This window comes from Apteryx mantelli, chromosome 16 (genome assembly GCF_036417845.1).
Source record: "Apteryx mantelli isolate bAptMan1 chromosome 16, bAptMan1.hap1, whole genome shotgun sequence".
In the NCBI taxonomy this organism is placed as follows: Eukaryota; Metazoa; Chordata; class Aves; order Apterygiformes; family Apterygidae; genus Apteryx; species Apteryx mantelli.
Window position 1 is genome coordinate 4,558,803 of NC_089993.1, and position 21,078 is coordinate 4,579,880.

At 47.9% G+C, this 21,078-nt stretch overlaps 1 protein-coding gene across 3 annotated transcripts in view; it reads left to right on the forward strand.

The window, feature by feature from the left end:
• Window positions 1-21,078, forward strand: part of RAB11FIP3 (RAB11 family interacting protein 3) — a 91,763-nt gene that overhangs the window by 48,831 nt on the left and 21,854 nt on the right. The window contains exons 4-6 of one of the 3 annotated variants that reach the window (XM_067306428.1): window positions 12,138-12,325; window positions 15,531-15,704; window positions 20,065-20,199. In XM_067306428.1, coding sequence (XP_067162529.1) covers window positions 12,138-12,325; window positions 15,531-15,704; window positions 20,065-20,199 — 497 coding nt within the window. The remainder of the gene's footprint in view (window positions 1-12,137; window positions 12,326-15,530; window positions 15,705-20,064; window positions 20,200-21,078) is intronic. The other 2 variants (XM_067306429.1, XM_013961684.2) reach the window with 2 other exon arrangements.

A 21,078-nucleotide genomic window follows, 5' to 3' on the forward strand; every position in this document is an offset into this window, starting at 1 on the left:
CTGATGATCCCCTAACACAGGTATGAAAGTCTGCAAGTCTCCATCACGCTGGCTTTGCTGTAGTGCTTCCAGCAACGGTAGTGATGCGACTGTGGAATTAAATGGTGTGTGTGAAGACTGCACCTCTCAACCCCTCAGCTCAGGCAGCAGGAAATCCTCGGTGCAATTCTCCCTTTTAGAAGTTCCTGGCTTTTTGATGAATCCTGTTGATTTTTTTCCTGTTTTTCATAATATGGCTTTATTTCAAACATCTCTCTCCACCCTACAAAGCGCAGCTTACCCTCCTTTTGCAGCCTTAGTTCCTGTCTTGGCGAGGGGAATTTTTTTTCTTTACACTGTGCACTTGGAAATCCCGTCCTCTTTCTGCTATCGGGAGAGCTCGTGGTGTTCTTGAGATGGAGTTTGTAAGTCTTTAACCACTTTACTTCCTCTTACCGATGCCGTTCGGCCGGCCGGAATGATCAGCCTCGGCAGGCTTCTGTTCAGAAGCCCCGGACGCTAGCCCCGAAGCCTCCCTGCTCCTCCGCGAGGAGAAGCTGGGGAAGCCGGCAGCACTGTTCACGCGTGCGGAGCACGTTTTCTCGGCAAATAAGGAAACGGCGCTGCTGAGAAGCAGTGTGAGTTAGCGCGAGAAGGGAGCTCTTAGCCTCCCTGCTCCTCTAATTAACTTTCCTGGCTCCCTCTCCCCTAGCTGCCTCCCTAGCTCAGACTTTGCAAAGGATTTGCTTTGAAAGAACAATACATATTTTAAAAGTCTATGCATAATCTTTATTGATTAGTTACAAGAAAACATGGTAATTAAATTTAAAAAGAACTGCTGGATTTGGACTTCAAAATCAGTCTGTGTTGATAACTTTGTAGCAAAAAAAAGAAAATGCCAAGGAAATTCACACCTTGTCTAGACCTCAGTAGTGCTTAGAGGAGAGGATGGGAAGCAGGTAAATTGGGTTAGAGTGTCTCTCTGAAGCAGGACTCTAGTTCAGGATTATGGTAAGAGAAATGTTCTTTGCTGGTTGGGAAAGATCCCAGCTGCTGGAGTGTTTGCCTTGCATAAAACAGGCTGAAAAGAATTTGGAAAATGAAGACCTTGAAGCCTTATCTTTAACTCAGAGCACAGCGCGTGGGACCAAGAAAAGTGGGAACTTGTCTGCAGCACACAGAGCAAGACAGGGCTCAGGGTAATAGCAGGCATCAAGTGGAGCATGGCTTTGAGCAGATCAAGTAATTTTTGGAAGCAAAATTGTCTCAGTAAGAGTTGGAAAAATAGAATAGGCAGGTGTGGGTGTTTGCTAATTAACCTTACTGCACCTTTCTTTGACTTTGGGTTCCTCATGTGCTGGGCATAGTGCAGCTCTGGTAGAAATTCCCCGAAGTCTTGCAGCACAAATAGAGAAGTTAAAAGAAAGGGGCCGTGACCCGCTCACAGTTACATACTAAGTCTGGACAGAGGCTGGGAGACAACTTCGGGTTAAACCATAACTACCCTCTTGCCGTGCTCATCACCAGAAATCCTTGCCTGCTTTAGACCATGCGCAGCAGGTTAACTGGTTATCAAGGGGCAAGACGCTTCCACACAGTGTTGTTGGAATGTCTGGAGTCGTACGTCCTGTTTGGGACCCTGTGCTTCAGGAAGGATGTGGCCTGGAGGAGAACAAGAATAATGCAGAGAAACTGAGAAAATATAATTTGTGAAGGTAATTGAAGGGAGTAAGTTTGTTCATGCTAGAGGACCACAGCTAAGAGAAACCAAAGTTCAAAGTACGTAAAGGGTTTCTGTGGAGAGGAAAGGAGTAAATTCTTCTCTCATGTCTTGTGCATGAGGCAAGAAACAGTGGTGTGAACTGCAGTGGGGAGGGTTAGGTGAGACATCAGGACTGACTCTAATCACTAGTTTGAGTTTAAGCGGGTGCTTGGAGAGGAGGAGGGAGGAGGTTTTAAGGATCAGTTGGACAAACTTTGCTAGAAATGGTGAGCTTTCTGGGAGCAGGACAGTGAACCAACGGCTTCTGAAAATCCTTATTTTGTGGGTGTTAATCTGACTGCGGGTCCTCCAGATTAGCCAGGTCCCGCAGATTAGGTGCGGTGGCGATTCTAGGAGTGATTTGGCTGCAAAAGATGAAGTTGGTGCTCTCCTTGGTCAGAGTAACGATACCGGGAGTGAGAGGACAAACTTGGAAGACCTCCTAGTGCATTCAGTGTTGACATAGCCAGAGTGCTTCAAGCACGCGCTTCAGGGTTCATCCCTGGCTCTTTTGGGGACAGGTATCTGGGTGACATGCTGCTGAGACATTCCTGTCCCTAAGGGAGGCTCGGGGGAAAATCTCCAGGAAAGAGATCTTGAGAGGCGGTTAAAATGAAGAGAACCTGGTAAAGATGCTGTCTTCCTTTTTATTATTGTTTTTACTTTACTTTTTCAAGTATCATTGTGATTCTGAATGTGGAAATACGTAAAAACAAAACCCTCAAAACTTCTGAGCGGTGCATCACAAACCTTGCATTGGAAAGCCTTTTCTCTTTACACCAGTGGATCCTGGATACCTTGGGGAAGGGGAGAATCCTGAAGACCCAAAGAGCTTCCTCCCCTTCTTGCATCACTTAATGTCAGTGGCTCTGACTGGGCTTGTGTTTGCTTAGGAAGCAACTGCTTGGGTGAGGGCAAAACGGAGTTCAGGGAAGAGGCGGGTGGAAGTTCATGTGTTGATAAACTTGGTTATCACTGATTACTGAAGCACCAGCCCTTCTGAGAGTAATGGTATCATGTATATCATAAACTGCTGCCTGAGTCACTGAAATGTTGCTCATTTATCAGTAAAAAAGTGCTCCTGATTTTCTCGTAGTGAGCAAGACAAGTTCTGTTTTCTTTTGTTTTTGTTTTTTGTTTATGGCTATAAGGAAGGGGGTTGTCATTTAATACTTTAAAAAAAAAAAAAAACTCAGAAAAAACGGGATAGACCCGGGGTGCTTCCACAGCAAGAAGCGGTGCCCTTGTCCTGTTTGCGATGAGCTGCCCGTAGAAAGAAACGGCGCCCACCTTGCAGCGGGCTGTCGGCGCGTGGGGGTTTGAAGGAGTACTCGGATCTGTTATCGGCGCAGCTAGGACGGTTGCAGTCGCACGGCAGGGAAGTGTGCGTTAGCTCACATATTGTTATCGCGGAGGCTGGAAGGTCAAGAACAAAAGGAACTCTGTTTAGAGACCTGCGCTTAGTCAGTAAAGCCGTGCCGAATCCTTCCTGAACTTTGCTTCCCTCCTCCCTCCGCGGAATAGCTGGGAACCTCCAGCTGGGCGTGTGTAGACGGAGCTGGGTTTCACTTGGGCAAGGAGGCAATGTGTCCTCAGGTGAGTGTTTTTTTCATGCTAAAACACAATAAAAAGGACTAGATTTCTAGAAGGAGGCAGGTGACCGGCTTGGGGCCCGCGCTGAGCCCTGGAGCGTCAGCACGGGAGGCTGGGCGCCCGCCCGCCCGAGCGGCGTGTTTTCTTACAGAGTCTCTTGGAGCAGGTCTAGAAACCATCTTTCCTCCCAATGCTTGGTAGCGTGTGTGCATGTGCCAGTACCTTCGCAGCTCCAAGGCGGGTGCGTTTTCTTGGGGAGTTCCTGCAGAAGGGACCGTGCCTGGCAGGCTCTTCCGCGGTGCTGAGGACACTCTGAGCAGCTGGTGTCTTGTGGGGTTTGTGGCTGATAGGTTTTTAGTTTGTTTTTGCTTTGCCTTGGCAAGTACCGTGGGGGTTCTGTTGCCCAGCCTCGGGGGTGTTGCTGACTGTAGGAGCCTAGACACCTCTGCAGGCAGGTTTTTCAGGTGACCTGAAACTTGTTCTCCTACAACGTTTGTGTTCAGAGACTAACTCCAGGGACCGTGTTGTGGCAGGTGAGTAGTTGTCTTCACCCTGGGCTGAGCACGGACTCTCTAGCTTCTCTGAAAAACTGTATGTTGCCCAAATTTGCTTCTTCCTGTATGTACAGTGGCAGAGATTGGTGTCTTGCTGCTGCTGGTGGTGGCCCTGGTGGGGGGTCTCGGTGGCCTGATGGGTCTCTGCTTTTCCATGACTGACTGCCAGCACTTGAGGCTGAGCTGTGCACGGCTCAGCGCCGTGGGGTGTTTCAGGGATTCGGAGGCAACTGTATTAACGCGGACTCGTGGGGAGCCATGGGCATGGCTCGCCTCCCCTCTACCCTGTCCGGAGCTCGAGCCCACCACGAGGCTGGGCGGACGCCTGCTGCGGGAGGCCGGTGCTGCCGGCCCCGGGGCCTGCCCGGCCGGGCTGCCGCCGCGACGGAGGACGCGGCACCCCCTTTCCTGGCAGCAGCTTCCTAGTGTTTGCGGTCAAGGACAGCGGTGCTTCAGGATTTCGAGTCTGGCTCCCAGAACCAGGGGCTTTTTGGAACAGCTCTGCAGAACAGCGCTTCCTGGAAACAACTTCCGCTACTGGCTGCTACTTCGGCTGTGCTTTTTTCTCCTCTCCAAGGCCGTGCCTTCCCAAAGCTCAAGCAGAAAAGGGGAATTTGGGTGTATCTGGTAACACAAGCACCGGTGTCTCTCCATAGGCTGTGCCTTAAGCATAGCATGAACTTTCCTCCTGTAGGGCAGGGGCCTTCAAGGTTGAAGCATGTCCGTGGTCTGTGCTGAGTTCTCTTCCGCTTGGTGCAAGAACTGGTTAAAGCTTCTGTCTGTTGCAGATAAGGCAGTAAAGCAGATTCTCTCTCAAGCCTGGGATGTTTAGTGCTTTTTTTTTTTTTCCCCCCCCTCATGGACATGCTTGAAAATGCAGAAGCATGCTTGATCACATGCTGCTTTTCTTCTCCCCAAATTAAAATCCTGGCATAAGCTTGCAGGGCTGTGCAGCCCTCCAAGCTTGGAGGCTGTACAGTGTGTGTTTCGTGGCCCACACTTCAGTATATGTGGTGTCTTTTGGACAGGTGAGGATGCATTTCTGTCTCTCACAGCACTTGCTTGGTTTCAGAGTCTTGCAAAAGCTGGGTGGCTTTGGTATGTCGTATAGGAAAGATTTATTTTTTTTAATGCTCTTCTGAGCGCCTCTACGCTCCACAAGGGTGTGAGGTGTACAATGTGTGCAGTAATCCTCTGCCTGCACAATAAGGATGCTGAACCTGAGGATTTAGCTTTTGTCCGTGCTACTTTGGGATGCCACAGTGCACCAAATACTAAGATTTGATTTTGACTCGGGTGTGATTTACCGTGAGTGCCACCAGGCCCACAGTTGGTTGGGCCTAAGAACAGCAGGTATTTGACCCCTCTGGGAATCTGTGCTGCAAACCATGCAGACACAGCACCCAAACCAACAGACTGCTTCTCAAAACTGGGGTTAAAAGCCAACAAAACGCCTGCAGAACTGGTGGGTGCCCTAAGAAAAGCAGTGGGAGGATAAGGCAAGAAGTTTTGCGTGCTTGGCCTTACTGACTTCATACATCCCCATCTTGAGAGAGGCCCTTAAACTTCCCTCTGTTTGGGGAAGGGTATGGGTTACGTCAAGTGCCAGCTCCTTATGTCATTGCAGAATTTCATCTCTTAACTGCCCTCGAGCGGTCCCTCCCTGTGCTGTTTGCACTGGCTTCTGGACTAGTCCCTTGGATAGCGGTGACAAAGTACTGTGATCTCTCAGCTTGTCCCTGCTCACATATTGCAGATGACTCCCAACAGGCTTGTTGCCTCTCTTCCTGCTAAAATACTTTTGTAATTAAAAGTCTGAACTAGGAGATTTCTCCACCAGTATTTCCTCTATAAGTGTTTGATTGGCTCACCCTTTTTATCAGGCCACATTACGTCACTTCTGACATCGATTTCCTCTGTTTCCTTTCAGAAGCGAGGTGACTCACCTTTCGAGGCTTTAAAATCCTCCACATTTCCCTGAATATCTTTGAATAAGCAGAGGTGTGCCCAGGTGGCAAACTCTCTGCTTCAAGCAGGTCCTCGGACCTGGGGGAAATAACTGTGTAGGAAGTGGTGTGACCCTCAGGTGCTCAAAGGTGAGAGCCTTGGGCTTGATGGGGCTGTGCAGGGTGTAATGAAGGTATGTTTTAGTAGGCACTAGATACCATTGTGCCACTGGTTTAAAAAAAATAAATGAGGAAACACAAGTTCAGTAACTTTTAAGAATATTACTTGTCTTGTAGAGGCTGTTAGAGCCCACAGCAGAGCAAAGAGCTCTTTTTGGCTTTCTCATGGAAGACATACTTGGCAAACGCATCCTAATGCAGGAGACCCTGCGTGCGCTCTGCACACAGCCCTCGTGGCAGGGGTGTTGTGGGGCGGAGGAGCTGTATATGGAGGAAACCAGTGATGCCACCGTCCCCAGAGAGGAAGTCCCAGGGCATTGGAGCCTGTGCTTGGGCTGAGGCTTTGAGCGAGACTGAGCATCCCACTCGGGCGCAGAGAGCACCTCCCCTCCATCACAGTTGATGTCCCATGCGCACGTGCTTGTTGTCACCCAGGTTAAGACTGCCACAAGGTGAGTTTGCTCCCGGGGGTTGTGTGCAGCTGCTTGGAAGCTGGTGGCAGAGCCCAGCAGCACCTCTGTGATGTGCAGTGTTGCCCATGGCCTGTCAGGCTCTCCGTGCAAAGGCACGAGTCCTTGCCGATAGCCCTACTGAACCCTTCTGTGGCCTCTAGAAAGATGTGGTATTTTAACTTCACTCCTGTCCAGCTCCGTTTCAAGACTTGATGATGCTTCAGTCAGTCTAAACGTGATTCTGCTTTTAGTTGGGGGGGGGGTGTGTGTGGAAGCATCGTATATGTGTGTGTCCCAGTTTTAAGGTCTGAGGTTTACTCTAAAGCATTTAAGGATATGTTTTATTTGATTAAAAACTTAAAATATCCCGATACTGGTGATACTGCTCCGTTGTGAACGTGGCGGTTGCATTGATGAGTTGCCTGTGCAGCCTGGCTGTCCCAAACTCAAGGAATTGTGAAGTGTGTATCGCATGACCTGCCGTATCGTGATTCGTATCTGAAAAACGTGCTTGCCTTCTGCCTGCTAATGGAAGGGCAACCTTGGCTGAGTGAAGGATCTGGCAGAGGGTTTTAAATGGTCAGCGTACAAATCAGCTGTGTATGCGAGGCCATAAAAAGAGCTTTCTGCAGACCTGTGGGTTTCACCTTTGCCCAGGGCAGAGGCTTTTGGTTTTGCTTTATTTTGCTTGGTCAGGCACTTTGTAATATCTTACCTTAGTCTACTGGTTTGCCTATCTTTTTTTGCATCTTTTTCTGAGGTTTAGTTATTTAATCTGTAACGAAATGTAAAGCAAAGTTCTCCATGCTTGTGCTCAGGACTCCGTTTAAAGCTTCAGCTGCCCCATAACTCATTGACTGGGTAGGTTGAATTTTAATGGGGCTCTTGCATTTGAAATTTCTTCCAGGCTAGTATTAAAAGAGAGTAAGTTAGGTCCAGCATGCTACTGTATGGCTCAGACTATCTGTTCAGTCTGAGGGAGGAGCAGGGTATCACATTTATGCAAAAGCAACCTAAATCCCAGTGTTGTGCATATGGTTTTCCTTTTATACTATGGGACAGAAATGTCAGTGCTCCTAGGAGTAACTTTTAAGAGAACTTGATCAGATGACCTTATGGTGTGCTGCCGGCTTGGGTGTTCAAGGCTGCCCAATTACCTGGGAAAATGGGAGAAAGGAAGACGCTTTCCTGTAATGTGGTTTCCAGTGCCCACCACAGCTGGCCAAGTGGCCAGCCACAAATCGGCAAATCTACCTCATTTACTAGTGAGATTTAACCTTCGTTAAGTACTGTGGAGGTGTTTTCCCTGAGGGGGTCCCAGGACCGGGGAACTCGGTCTCCCTGTTACCTGGCTGTGTCATTGCACACTGCGACTGAAGTCACAGCAAACGGCTGTTCTAGTGCCCCCTTCTAGTTCTCCACAAAGGCCATGGGGGAAGTGGCTCTTTAAAAGCAAAAGAAAACTTTCTCCTGTGCTAAATGTGAAGAAAATTTGCTAAGTTGTGCTACAGGTCGTCTTAAAAAGGAGAGGGGGAAAAAATAAATCACCATACGTCCTCCATGTGGCTGAAGGGGGACAGTTAATGAGTGGTTCTGGTGACTACTTTTAGCTTGGAAGCTTGCTCCCTCGTTTGGGCTGTTCATGCTGATATTTTCTGTCAACAGGATGTTTCTTAACAATTTGATAGGTAAATCATCTAGTTGAAGGACACTGGGATGTTCTGAAGCCCTGAGCTGTTTCACTTCTGATTGTGCTTCGTGCTGGGAGGGCCAGCAATGATAACTGAAGGAGGGTCTTTAAACCAGTTTACGTTGAGATTTTGTTTTCTTTTGTTTTCTTTTTTGGGGGGGGGGGTCCTGGTTTGTTGTTTTTTTTGTTTTGGGGGTTTTGTTTTTGGCTTTGGGGGTGGTTGCTTTGGGTTTTTTTGTTTTGGTCTATCTGCAATAGCAGTTTTTATGCTCATTACAACACTTCAACGTCTGCTTAAATTTAAGCTTTTCTAGTGGGAGACTCTTTTGCCTGAAAAAACACCAGAGTTTACTCTGGGGTCTGTGAGCAAAGTTATTTCCAGTTTGGCTTTAAAGCCTTTCTTCAATCCAGTGAAAACAGGCAAAAAGTATCCCTTTAAAAGAGGCAGTTAGTTCTGCAGATGTGGCTGACCGTGGTTGTCTCTTGGACCCGCGCTCTCCCCCGTATCGGGTTGCTCTTGCCTCCTGCACAGCAGAGCCGCACCAGCCTGGCAGGCGTCTCGGCGGCCCGCGAGACCGGCTCCGCGAGCACTGGGGAAGCGCGGTGCATGTTGGAGAGGGATTTTTTCCCCCCTGCAAAGCGAAGAATAACCAGTTCTGGACTGGTGTTGCAACACAACATTGTTGGTTATGCTGAAGTCCGGCCTCTCCTAAACTTGGCTTACATTGCAAGTAGCTTGGAAAAGTACCCGAATTATCCGAGCGTGCCTTCTTCGGGAGGCTTGAGAGCAGCAGTGCTCAGCTCAGCGTTGGTGTGAGTGCAATGATAGAGGAGCACTGAGGAGTCGCTCCACCGTGCCGTCCTTGTGTGTCCCTCCTGCAGTAGCCTGGGAACTGTGTTTTGGTGAGCCAGGAGATGTGAAGCCATCAGTTCAAAATCTCCATGTCCTCATTCTGCTCGAGCATTAAGAGCCTGACCAGTGTTTCTAGGAAGTGCAGCATAAATCCAATAAAGCAGTTAAGCATGTCCCTAACTTTAGGTATATAAGTAGTCTTGCTGGACTTGTACTTTCTAAAGAAGGTGGATTTTTTTGGGAGGCTTTTGCTTCTATTTTGAAGGCTAGTGAAAGCCACCTCCTCCCTTTTCTCCCTGACATTGCTGCTGGCCATTCTCTGCAGCAGCATCTCTCTACTTGAGTAGAGCTCACTTGCACAACCCTCTCTTCTCCTGATGGTGGCTTTAGACTCTGGTCCTGTAAAGATTAATACAATGTTTAGCTTCAGGGTTGCTGATGTCTGTAGGTCTACATGGATCTGTGAAAGCTGAGCAAAACTTCAGAAAGAGGGTCTTGATGTGTGTGTTACCCAGTCTCCATCCCCCAGCTGCTGAACTCATTTGCTTTGCTACAAAGTGAATGTGTAGAATATGAACCACTATTGAACAGTTCCTATGTACCTCAGTAGAAATTACCTGTTCCACTAGAGACAATTCACTGACGCATTTTATTTGGCTGTCCCTCCATCCCAAACCTGCCTACTGTGGGCGGAGATCTTTCTATTCAGAGCACTTGTATAAATTCTTGTTAGCCTTTTGGCCTCATACGTGTTGAGGCAGTCTGAAAAATCGTGGGTAAAGATCATTAGTCAGCAAAAGACTTTGTATGTGGTAACCACATCTTGTAACTTAACCTGGAGTTGGTAATTATGCACCGTACAAATGAAATGTGGTCTGGATGAGGACCCGCATACAGCAGGTAAAGCACATGATCCCAAATATTTTTTGGAGAGCATGTGTGTAGAAAGTGGTGCTGGTAGGAGGATTGAGGGTTGTGTGGGTTCCCCCCCCCCCCCCCCCCCCCACTGAGTCTCAGACTTCTGGATGGCAAACAAATTGAGACCTTGGTTGTATCTCAAGCCTGTTTACACTGGTGAAAAATGCGACAGATCTTTGGTTTGTGAAGTCTTTATCTGAAAGAGAAGAGAATCAGGCCTTGCCTCCTCTGCAGAGCTGTCCCAGTGTAGGCTGGAAACAGCTGTGTTTGCTAAGTCTAATCAAGGTAATGGCAGAAATATGTTTGTCTCTGGTCTGGTGCTTTCCTGCTACACAAAAATGGCATGTACCTTAAACTGCTGTTACACCAGAGGGCAGTAGCTGCAGTGATGGGCAGGACTATTCCATCCTGCCATAGACATAGCCTACCTTGAATCAACAGCTATTAATGTAATCTTTTATTCTTTGCCCCTGTGTGTTTTCTTTCCAATTGCTGGTCTTCAGTAATGCAGGACTTTGAGAAATCTCAGAGGGAAATCTCTACAGAGCAGGTTTGACCCAATTGGAGGAACTCTGCTTCAGATGAAGCAGATGGCTTTTTATGGGTGTCTTTTTATTTCAAGGTCTGCTCAAAAAATGACCTCAGGCTCGGAGGGGTGCCTGGTATGTTGGTTGCAACAACAAGAGCCTTTGGAAGGGATCCTGGCACGTATCACGTGTGAGATGTCCTCCAGTACGTGCTTGTGTGCAGCCTTCAGGATCTCCAGCCTTTGCTTGCCTGCTGGTTCTTTGCCCCAAGAAATTTTGATTTTTCTTTTGTGAGTAAGCGATGGCCTGCCTTTGCCAGGATGCTCAGCTGCAAGGAGACCTGGATGCTTTATCTTACTCCTTCTCGTGCAGTCTGCACTTGGGCCAGGCCCACCTTCCCTTGCTCCGGCTGGAGCTGGCCTTGTGCCAACTCCTGTGCTGCTGTGGGCTTGAGTCGCATCTCCACTGGTACGGTCAGGCAGGAGGGCTCCCATCCCTCCGCCCTCGCCCTGCTGCGTATACAGGACCACTCTGGTGATGGGTGACCAGCTGGAGCTCAGCACTGGGATTGACTGATCCCAAAATGATTGAGATCCCAGAGACAGAAATGGTTAATTTGTTCTGAGCAGGCTGAGGTGCCCCGGGGAAATCTCATAAATGCTGGGAAATGAATTGTTGCTTTTATCGCTACCATAAGCTTTTGCTTTAGGAGAGTGTCTCTTTTAGTAGGTCCCACAGCTCTCTTCCTAATATCTGAACGCTTCTGGGCACAGTGTGTGTTCAGAGAGGACCATCCCTATCATGTGTAAGGAAAAACGGGCAATACTGAAGATAAGCGACTTGCTGAAGGGTCTCAGGCAATGGCAAAATGGGGAGGAAAACCCAGCTCTTCTGGCACAGGGTCTTAAAAACCAACCTGTGCTTCCTCCCTAGACCCTGCTGCCGTGGTGCAGGTAACAGATGTTAGTGATGTAGTGGGAAATATCTGAGATGCTGTTCCAGCTGACGTGTCATCATTCAGGTGTTCTGAAGACATAGGCTCGCAACGCAGTCCTTGCAAATTAGATGTTGTAATAATGATTTATAAACCAGCTGTTTTTCTGTTGAGGGATGGGTGTTGTCCTCACATTACTGTAGGAAGAAAGAAGTGCTTTAAGAGCTAAAAGATAGCTCTGAATGGTGGTCCTGGTAGAGAATACAGATTAGTAACTTTGTCCTCTTAACATGGAGCAGATGAAATAAATTGTGCCTAGAACTGCTGACCGAGCAGCGGGTAATCGCTCCTGGACTTGACAAATCCATACTTGCTCTTGACAAAATCTCTATCCGAGCCTTATTCAGTATATCTTTATTTCTACAGTCGGCTTTCCAAATACTGATGTTTCAAAGCATACGCGGTCTGCAGGCGACAAAGCACGTCAGGAAGCCCAAGAGCACCGCAAAGCCACGGTGGTTTTCGGCTAGCCATGGAGCGGGCAGCCGTTCCATGTAAATGGAGACAGAAGAGCATCCTGGGCACGGCGTACAGCTCATGGTGTTATTAGGAGCTTGGGTTTCTGTGCTTAGAAATGAAATGCAGCAGTAATGAACTGCCCCATGCATGCTTTGTCCTGCTTTGCAGTGAACCTGAGTAGCTAATGTCTCATGGGGTGGGTTTTTTTCCCCTCTTGTGTTTTATAACAGGCAAATGAGGTGACTGACAGCGCTTACATGGGCTCAGAGAGCACGTACAGCGAATGTGAAACCTTCACGGATGAAGACACCAGCACACTAGTACATCACGAGATGCACGACGAAGTCGAAACAGACAGTGCCATCGATTCCGCAGTGCATTCGGAGTTCACGGACCCTATCGAGGAGCCAGAGCATGGGTCAGTGGTGCTTGCTGTTAGTGGCTGTGGGGCAAGGGAACGGAGGAGGAGGAGAATTAAGTGTGGGGCAAGAAATGTAGCACACTGCAAGTAGATGACTGAGGGAGAAGCATCCTCAGGATTTCTCTTCCCTCATCTGTGAGGATAAAGCATGCTGAATCTGTCTAGCTAAAACTGGTTTGTTCTTAGTATTTATAACTTTGTGCAAGACCTAAATATATTCTCTTTAAAAATAACAATAATAATTAGACTGCACCATGTGAAGGCTTTTTTTGAAGCTTGGCCTGGCCATATTTTGAGCTAATCACTACTTGCCTTGGGAGAACTTCTGTTGCCTCATTAGCATCTTTAACCTCTAAAGTAAGTACTCAGATGATTAAAACACCTGAAATATTTGCAGTTTTTAATTTATCATTGAGGAAGCCAGAAGTGCAACATATAATTTTCAAGTCATGAGTGGAACTCATCATATTCTTGTTTTTCCTAAACATGTGTGCACCCTTTGTGTAACCACCTCCTGTAATAACCGGTTCTAATCTTTTGCCTGAAGCACAGCAGTGTGAACTAAGAACTTCTTCCCTGTGGTGTCTGAACCGTTGCTGGCAGAACTGCTCCTGAGCCACCCTCATTCCCTAGATGTTGCTGGGAAAGCTGTTTTGGGCATGAAACTAGGATTCTAAGAAGGCAGCAAGGCAGGAGGAGAAGTAATAACTTTATTATCCAGGCCTGGTGCTTTATTCTCTTTTGCTTTTAGAAAGCAACAGGCTTTTTGTGGCTTCCCTCCCACCCTAAAAGTGCCTCTAGGGACATACAGGACACTGAGCAGTTGATGCCTCTGGGCACTCTGCACTGGGGCTGAAAGAGTGCTTGCTCTTAGAGGTGCTGGATTAGAGCAGAAATGAGATTAGCTGGCTCTTGCCAGCTCTGCAAGTGCCTGCAGCTTGGTGACAGTTAAACCGGAGAATATAATCAGTTCCTGAGCTCTGCAGTGGCTGCGCGGAGCGTATTTGGAGGGGCCGCAGCAGCCTGAATGCGCTCCCGTCCTCTTGGGGAAATGATGTGCCTCAATCACCTGCCTGTAGGTACAAAATACTTTGCTTGGGAATTTTTTTATGTTACATTATCTTTGAGGCTTCCCTCATCCCTCCCAATATGGGCTTGGGAAGGTCAGGTGTCCTTCAGGTGCTCTGTCCAAATGAAATGCTATCTACTGCTGGGTGTGTTAGAAGTGCGCAAGTTTGAGGTAGCCGAATAATTCAAAGCAGAAATTCATTTGAATTTGAACTTTTGCTTTAAAAATTGGAAGGCTTGAGGTTGAAAGCTCTAGAGATCTGTTCCCAAGAAGTTGTAAGGCTGTTTTTGGTGCCTTCAAAGCCCCGGCAGGGCAGCAGTTGTGCACCTCTAATATCCAGAGCTCTTCCAGGGAACAGTTTGTAAGTAAAACCCCACCGATGTAGCTGGTGGACTGAATCAAAGCTTGGACACTGAACACTGGTTTTCAGCAGCTGTTAAAGCTCAACATACCTGAAATGGTTGGAGCTTAAGTGGGTATTTCGGCTGTGTATAGTAAAGATTAGTTGGGCTCTAGATCTTGAAACTGATAAAGCCCAATAGGTGTATCTGAAATACTTGTGCTGGTGCCCGAAGCATCCCTGGCTCAGGGATCCCACCGGTGCCTGGTGACATCTGCCTTGGTAAGGTGCTTGTCAAATCAGAGCCCTGTAGTTAGAGATTTGGGGTTGGGTTTTGCCTGCCTGAGTTAAAAATTCCACCCCCTCCCTTCTATTTCTGGGCAGATTTCTGATGCTTTTTAAAATGGTCTGATGGGTGCAGTGTCTGACTCATTGCTTGGGAGATTCAGTTTCTGACAGATCTCGTTACAGAAATAACAGGGCTGCTCAAGCGGTTAGGAAGATGTGCTGATGCCCACAGGCTGGAATGGACTTGTTGGCTGCTCAGGAGAGATTTGCTGCTGTTTTGTCTTGAGGGTTGACATGTTTTTATTAGTGGGATAAGGACAAATCCTTCAGATGTTGCAGATTTTTGTCCTAAATGACTTATCTGTAATCTTTTCTTGTTGGGATTTAATGCAGCAGTGTAGTTGTATTTCCTCCCGAGTTTTCTCCTTCTAGCAAATGGATGAAGATGGGGATGTTTCTTGAAATACCAGCTTTTACTCCCCCCCCACCCCCAGCATTGAATTTTAGAGAGGAGAGTGATATCAATTCCCTTGCCCCAAGCACTCACATGTGGTTCATACACGTGGGCTTGCTTGTGGATAAGCCAGGCTTGTTTCACAGCTTGGTCCTTACAAAATCCGCCTGCACCCTACCAATTTCATTTTAAAAAATCTGCAGTCCTGGGTGAGAAGGTCTTCTGATAGTGGTGCACACTGTCCTAATAAACTGCTTTTATACAATACTGCTCACTTTAAATGATACTTACAAAAATTATGACTTCTATAAGGCAGTTGTGTCCCCTCTAAAGCAAGGGAAACCCTAGAATCTGTGCCAAGTGTGTTATGTGTTTAGACTTGATACAGTACGGGCTTGTGGAGCCAGTGTTCAAAACACATGAAAAGCATCAGTCCTAAATTGTTACGACTGCATAAGACATTTTCCCAGAAGAAGCTGAGAAAGGGGCTCCTTCGTATTGCTGGGAGGCTGTGCCGGTGTTGGGAATGGCAACCTCCTGCAAACGGCCAGGATTTGTGTCACCAGGGGGTTACAGTGCTAAGCCCGGGTCCTGGACTCTTGATAGGATTGCACAGCACTCGGTGAATGCGAGCCTGGCGTGTAGGCTGACTGCGTAACTCTGAACACGTTTAGTGTGTGTTCGGCACACAATGAGCTTCTACTCTGCCCTGCTTTCGGTTGAGCCCGTGCCATGCAAGGACTTGCCAACAACACTGGATGTTGCCCTGCCAGTCTGACTACCCCAAGTACTACGTCGCAGTTACCGGGGGAGCTTGCGTGAAAAAGCCCTGGTTTGGTTTGGAACAACTTGCTGCAGATTTTCACGTGGTGCCTGGGCTGCCCGTTGAGTGTTCGAGGCACAGGGTGAATTGCACTGCAAAGGAGAGCTAGCCCTGCCTACCGAAACGGCAGCTCGTGCTAAACGTGACTTGAAAAAAGGACAGAATGTGTGCAGCTGGGAAGGCTGCTGCTGCGGCCGCCCTGTAACGCCTTCCTCTTTGCTCCTGCAGGTCCCATCCGCACGACCTCCCCCTGGGCTCCGACCTCAGCCACTCCATCGTTACGGTAATTAGCGGAGAGGAGCACTTTGAGGATTATGGAGAAGGGAATGAAGCGGATTTGTTCTCGGACAGCTTGTGTAATGGGGAAAGCAGCTTTAACAGCTCCTCTTTCCTCTCTCCCAGGTAATGCTCAGCCCAGCATTGGTGATGTTTTAACTGGTTTCCCTCACTTAGCATCTTCGTCCAGGGTTTGCGTGCGTGAGTTGTTCCCTTTGGTTTTGCGCCTATCTTGGCCTGCAAGAGGGGGTTCCTGGCAAAGCTTGGATACGAAGGGTTAATCAGCTCTGAAATGGAAGAGAGCTGCCTCCCTCAGTCTTTCGTTTCCCTGAACAGTTCCTTTCTCCCCATCCCGAGGCACTAATGTCTCCAGCAGCAGTTCGAAGAATAGTCCAAATTTCACGTGCATCTGGAACAACCTCATGTTTCCTCTCCTCTTAGGGCTGTGGCTCCTACCAGAACTTTCTGGTAGAGAAAACTGCCATACAACTTTATTCCTGATCCTGTTGGATGACGACTAATTCTTTTTTCTTTTCTCCTAAGCCTGCATTTTTGACTTTGATATGATGCTTGGCTGGATTTGCACAAGCTGGTGCAGCCTGTCTTCTGCAGGCAGGCTGAAGGGATACTTGGAGTAGGAAGGAGGCTATAGTGTTTCCTGCAGCCTTTGCATTAAGGCCTGAAACCCGACAAAAGTTGAGTTTGAGCCTGTGCGGGGTGGACTGAAGAGCTAGCGTGACTGCAAACTAGTCATTGCTTCTTTAGGAAAAAAGTAAAAGCTGAAATGATCATCCACTACTGCAGCCCTGAAAGCCTCTGTGACAGACAACCCGGAGGATATGTTTGTCCGTCAGGCAGCGAGTCTCTGTCAGGAGCAGTCCCTGACAGCCACATGCTTATGTTGAGGGAGAGAAGAACGTACTTTCTTCCTCTAGGATGATACCACCCACAGCAGCACTACCGAGGGAATGTGGTTGGGACTTCCTGCAGCACTATAAACCTGCCACAACTTTTTTGCTGTCTGCCTGTTTTTTACCAGATTCCCAAAGCCCTTTGTAGAGCTTAGAGGCAGTTCTGATTTGACAGGGCTGAGAAGAACTGTTGTGAAATCCATGCCCATGCGTCTTGCTGCAGTTCAGGGTTGCCTTTCCTTTTTGCTGGTGAGGCAGCAATTTTGAAGATCTTAGCTAAACCTGCAACAGAAAACTGTTGCTGTTATTGCAGTAAAGCACGACTAACCCATTGCCTCAGGAAACCAGCGCTCCAACTCCTGATGTGATGGGACACTTCACTCACACGTGCTTGTCCTCCCATCAGACTGTAGGGATAGGGATGCTGGAGACAGCTGTCCGTACTGATGCTACAGCAAGGGAAGTACTCTCAGATAAAAACCATTCTTGGTGTTTGTTTGGAGTGACTCCTTCTGTGGGCCTCCAACCTAGTCCAGAAGGCTCCTGGCAACAAAATACTCAGCTAAGTAATTTTGTAATCAATTTAACGTTTTATTTAGTATCAGTTCTGAGCCCCCTGGTTACATATAATCACAGTGTGGAAACAAATTCTGCTCTGCCAGGGTGTGGTGTTCCCTGTGCTGCGCTCTCTTCCCCGTAAGCTTGTGCTCTGCAGCATCTGTCCTCTGCTGGGAGAGGCTTACTCAGCGTGTGGCCATACGCTTGCTCATGGTCAAATTGCAGTCGTACGGGATGCAGTTTGTAGCACCACCCTAGTACCATTTGCAGTAGCTCCCTACCTTTCTCTAACTTGAGAGCTGACGACTATTTGCATATCTCCTCATATATTCTTGATGGGTGTGCCGGGGCCTCACCACTGGTGCTTGCTGGAAAGGCAGACTGCAGAGAAAGCCCTGCAAAACCTTGAGAATAAAGAACGTTGTTCTGCTTGAGGCAGAGAATTTCCTCCTGCCTTTTGGGCCCAGCCTTTGCCTTGGACTATCATTGCAGGCTTGAAGTTCCTTAGGTGACATTTCCCTAAGAATGTGCTGTTTTTCTGAACAGAGCCCTGCCTCCTCAGTACACTTAAACATAGTGGGATCTTGCAAAGAACCACAGAATATCAGTGGTTTAGACTGAATTCTCTTGAGTATTGAATACGAGGAACAGTTTGACTTGCAAATGGTCACATCACCATGTGCCACTTCCACATTATTAGAGTCTCTAAGTGGGAAGAAGGTCAACAAAGTTTCCTGCCGCAGCTCCGGAAGATCTTCATGAGAGGGCTGATATGAAAACCGATATGAAAGGAAGCATTATAGGGTGCTGCATATTCCTCTTTAGTCCTTGGGTGTACATTTGTGATTCCTCCTCTTGGTTCCCACCTCTTCCTTGGTACATTCATACAGTCGCAGAGGAGTGTCTCTGCAACACTTGGTGAGAAATGAATGGCAACTGCAAGAAAAAGCTCCTCGCACATACCCGTCCTTAGCTGCCGACACGCTGCACGTTTGTCAGCGCTGAACGAACTATAGGAGACCAACCTTACTCCATGGGATGGAGACAGGAGGCAGCACGACTGCATACGGTGCGGAGTATGGCAGTTTGCCACAAGTGGTATGTGGGGATGCCCTGCGGCGTAGCGTGGTTAAGCCTTCACCCACTCAACTGGCAAAAAACCAACACAGCCAGCGGCCGAGAACTTGTATGCACTTGAAGTTGCGAGGTTGGCCTGTAGATTTTCTTATATGCTTCTTGACTAATGGCTTTTCCTATCTTTGTTAATGCTTGTTAGATTAGAGTTTTCACAAATCGCTGTGGGATGTGCATCGAGTGAATTGTTTCCGCCTTCTGGGAGCGTGATGGACTAGCTGCAGCGAGGAGTGCTCGCTAAACGGGGCTCACATGAAGCTAAATGTGGAGTCAGACCCCAGAAAAAGGCACGTTCCTTCTTCTGGACACAACAAAGCTGCTGTCAACTCTTACCCTGTGCAAAGCCCAAGCAGCTGAAGTGACTGCTGGTGGATAATGCTTTTCCTGAGACCCAACCTGCCCTAAAGGGTTTTTCAAATTTTTCCCAAGCATGGAAAGAGATGAGGAATTCTGTGTTTAATCATATCCATTTATGTGCTCTAAGGGGGCTAGGAAATACTGTACAGAACGGCACAAACTCCCGGGCCTGCCCTGGGGGTGGCTGGGCTGCTGACCTCCCCAGTGAGGCCGGTGAGGGGTGATGTAAAGGTGCTGCACCTGGGCGCCCCTCCTGGGGGGTCCCGTGGGTGTCACAGGTGCCCAGCCTCTCCCCGGGCCAGGACTTGCCAGTGTGGATCTGCATCATGGGGATGACCTGTCCTTTCAGATGCCTTTTGGTTTTAAGCTTGTTTGTCTGCTCACGCCTTTACCTGTCCTTCTTATTGAACTGCTTTGGTTTTTTCACTATTAACCTTACTTTGATTAAAGTCTGTGGCTTCCAGAAGCATGTTTGCCAGCAGAAAGGCTTTGTGGCGTATATTTGGCCCTAGGAAATAGAAACTCTTTGCCCTTCAGGATCTCTTGGCCGAATTATCAGCCAAGTCATGCCAGTTGGGGAAAACGGCTCCCTGGTTTGCCGAGCGTCCGTGAACGCCTGAGCAGCTTGCTCTCCGTGTGAGCAGCTGAAACTGAAAAGCCAACAGGGCATGCTAATTAGTAAGGCAATGTAAGTCCTGCAGAGCTTCGTGCACCCATACCAAGCTGTGAACGTCAGGCTTTCTCTTCCCTAACAGCAGGGCTGAGTGGCCTCATGAGAGTCTGCGTGCTTCACTCTGTAAAAGAAGTGACAAAAGTTGAATCTTATCCACCTTTTTATGAGTTTAGCTTCAAAGAGCAGCTCTTTGAAATGAAAATCTTGCTCTCTGGTGTGCATTGCAGACAGCAGCACTACAGCAACACAGCTGCTCTATTTTTAAAAACATTCCCACTGGAAAATGGTGTGACTGACCAAAGACATTTCACTCCCAAACTCGCTGCTGTGAGCAGCAGTGTGTCAGTTCGGTCTGTGTTTGACAGCGCAAACCAGGAAGATCCCTGGGGCCATTTAAGACAGGTTGCTTGGAAAATGATGACAGCTTATAAATGTTGTAGGTACATGGGTTGGTGCAAAGCATACATCTGACGTTCCCGGGGCTCTCAGAGGATATTCCACAAGGGCAGGCTGACACATGGATCTGGATATGTGGGCCAAATTCACCAGTTGCAAGAAATTCCTTCAGTTGCAAATCTCTGCAACTTTTGTGGGAGGGGAGTAATGGAAGTCTGGCTAATTTATAGCGGCTCCATATTGACTGATGTTGTGCTTCTAAAAGTTCATTGATGTTCGAGTGGGAAGGTAACCTGATCTGCCCTGAAATTTTTAATTGCAAGTCTTGTATCTTGTACAAAAAGCTCCCCCGCCTGGAGACTCTCCCTTTCAAATGTGCACTTAGCTTGTGGAAGCCACAGACGAAATCAGGTTAGTCTGTTCTGTCCTGTTAAACTGACACTTGTGATTTCTCTAGCACCAATCCGCTCGCTGCGAAACTGCACAGCATTATCGCAGATGAAGCATTTGAGTTTTACTGTAGCCAGTGCCACAAACAAATCAACCGCCTTGAGGATCTTTCTGCTCGCCTGAATGATCTTGAAATGAATAGGTAATTGATCTTGTGCATGGCAATCTGAGTGTCTGGAATGATATTCTTGAGAGGGGAGGACTCTCATTGTCTTGCAAAGCTTTCCTTGGCTGATGCGTTGCTTGATTACTCCTTGTGGAAAGGGATGAGTTTCACTGAACTGAGTGAGCCTCTCCAGGTGGTCAAGTCCATAATAACATTATGGAGGGTAGGCAGAAGTTTCATTTAATCTGGACCATGGAAGCTAACAGACAATGGGAATCTCTCGTTCTGCTCTAATCAGTCTCTTTGCATGTCCTGTTGAGTGTTACGCGAATGCAGCGCTTTACCAAGCTCTGAGTAATGGAGTCCTTAAGACAGAATTTGAAGTCTTAAGCTGGTCGTGTACAGTATTTCTGTCACCAAGGAAATGACTACCTGGTCTTTTGGCTGGCCATAAACAACCGAGAAGCACTTTTGAGTTGCTGATTCAAATCTGGAGGGGCTGGAGCAGCCCTTCCTCCCACTGCAGCAGTAGCTTGGGAACATCAGTTTGCTCTCTAGGACTTGGGACCTTGTCTGTAGACACTCAAAGCTGCAGCAGTAAAAACTCATTTCAGCTGGCTTATCTAGGTGCCTGTCCATCTATCTATCCACTAGGAGCAGTGTAGCTATGGTAAATGCTGGGGCCTTTGTATAGCAACTTCAGGAGGTTTAAATGTAGCTTCCCGAGCTCTGCCAGCCAGCAGCTTGACTTGCCGATTTGACAAATGCAGAGGGATTTCTATTAACTTGTTCTAACCTGTTTGCAATCTGCTGGGTCAAAGGATAGCAGGACTAATGTTAACAATCATTCTCCTCACATCCGCTGTGCTCTTTCAAGCTCAGTTTTTGGTCATGCTCTTGGTCTGTGTCTGTCCT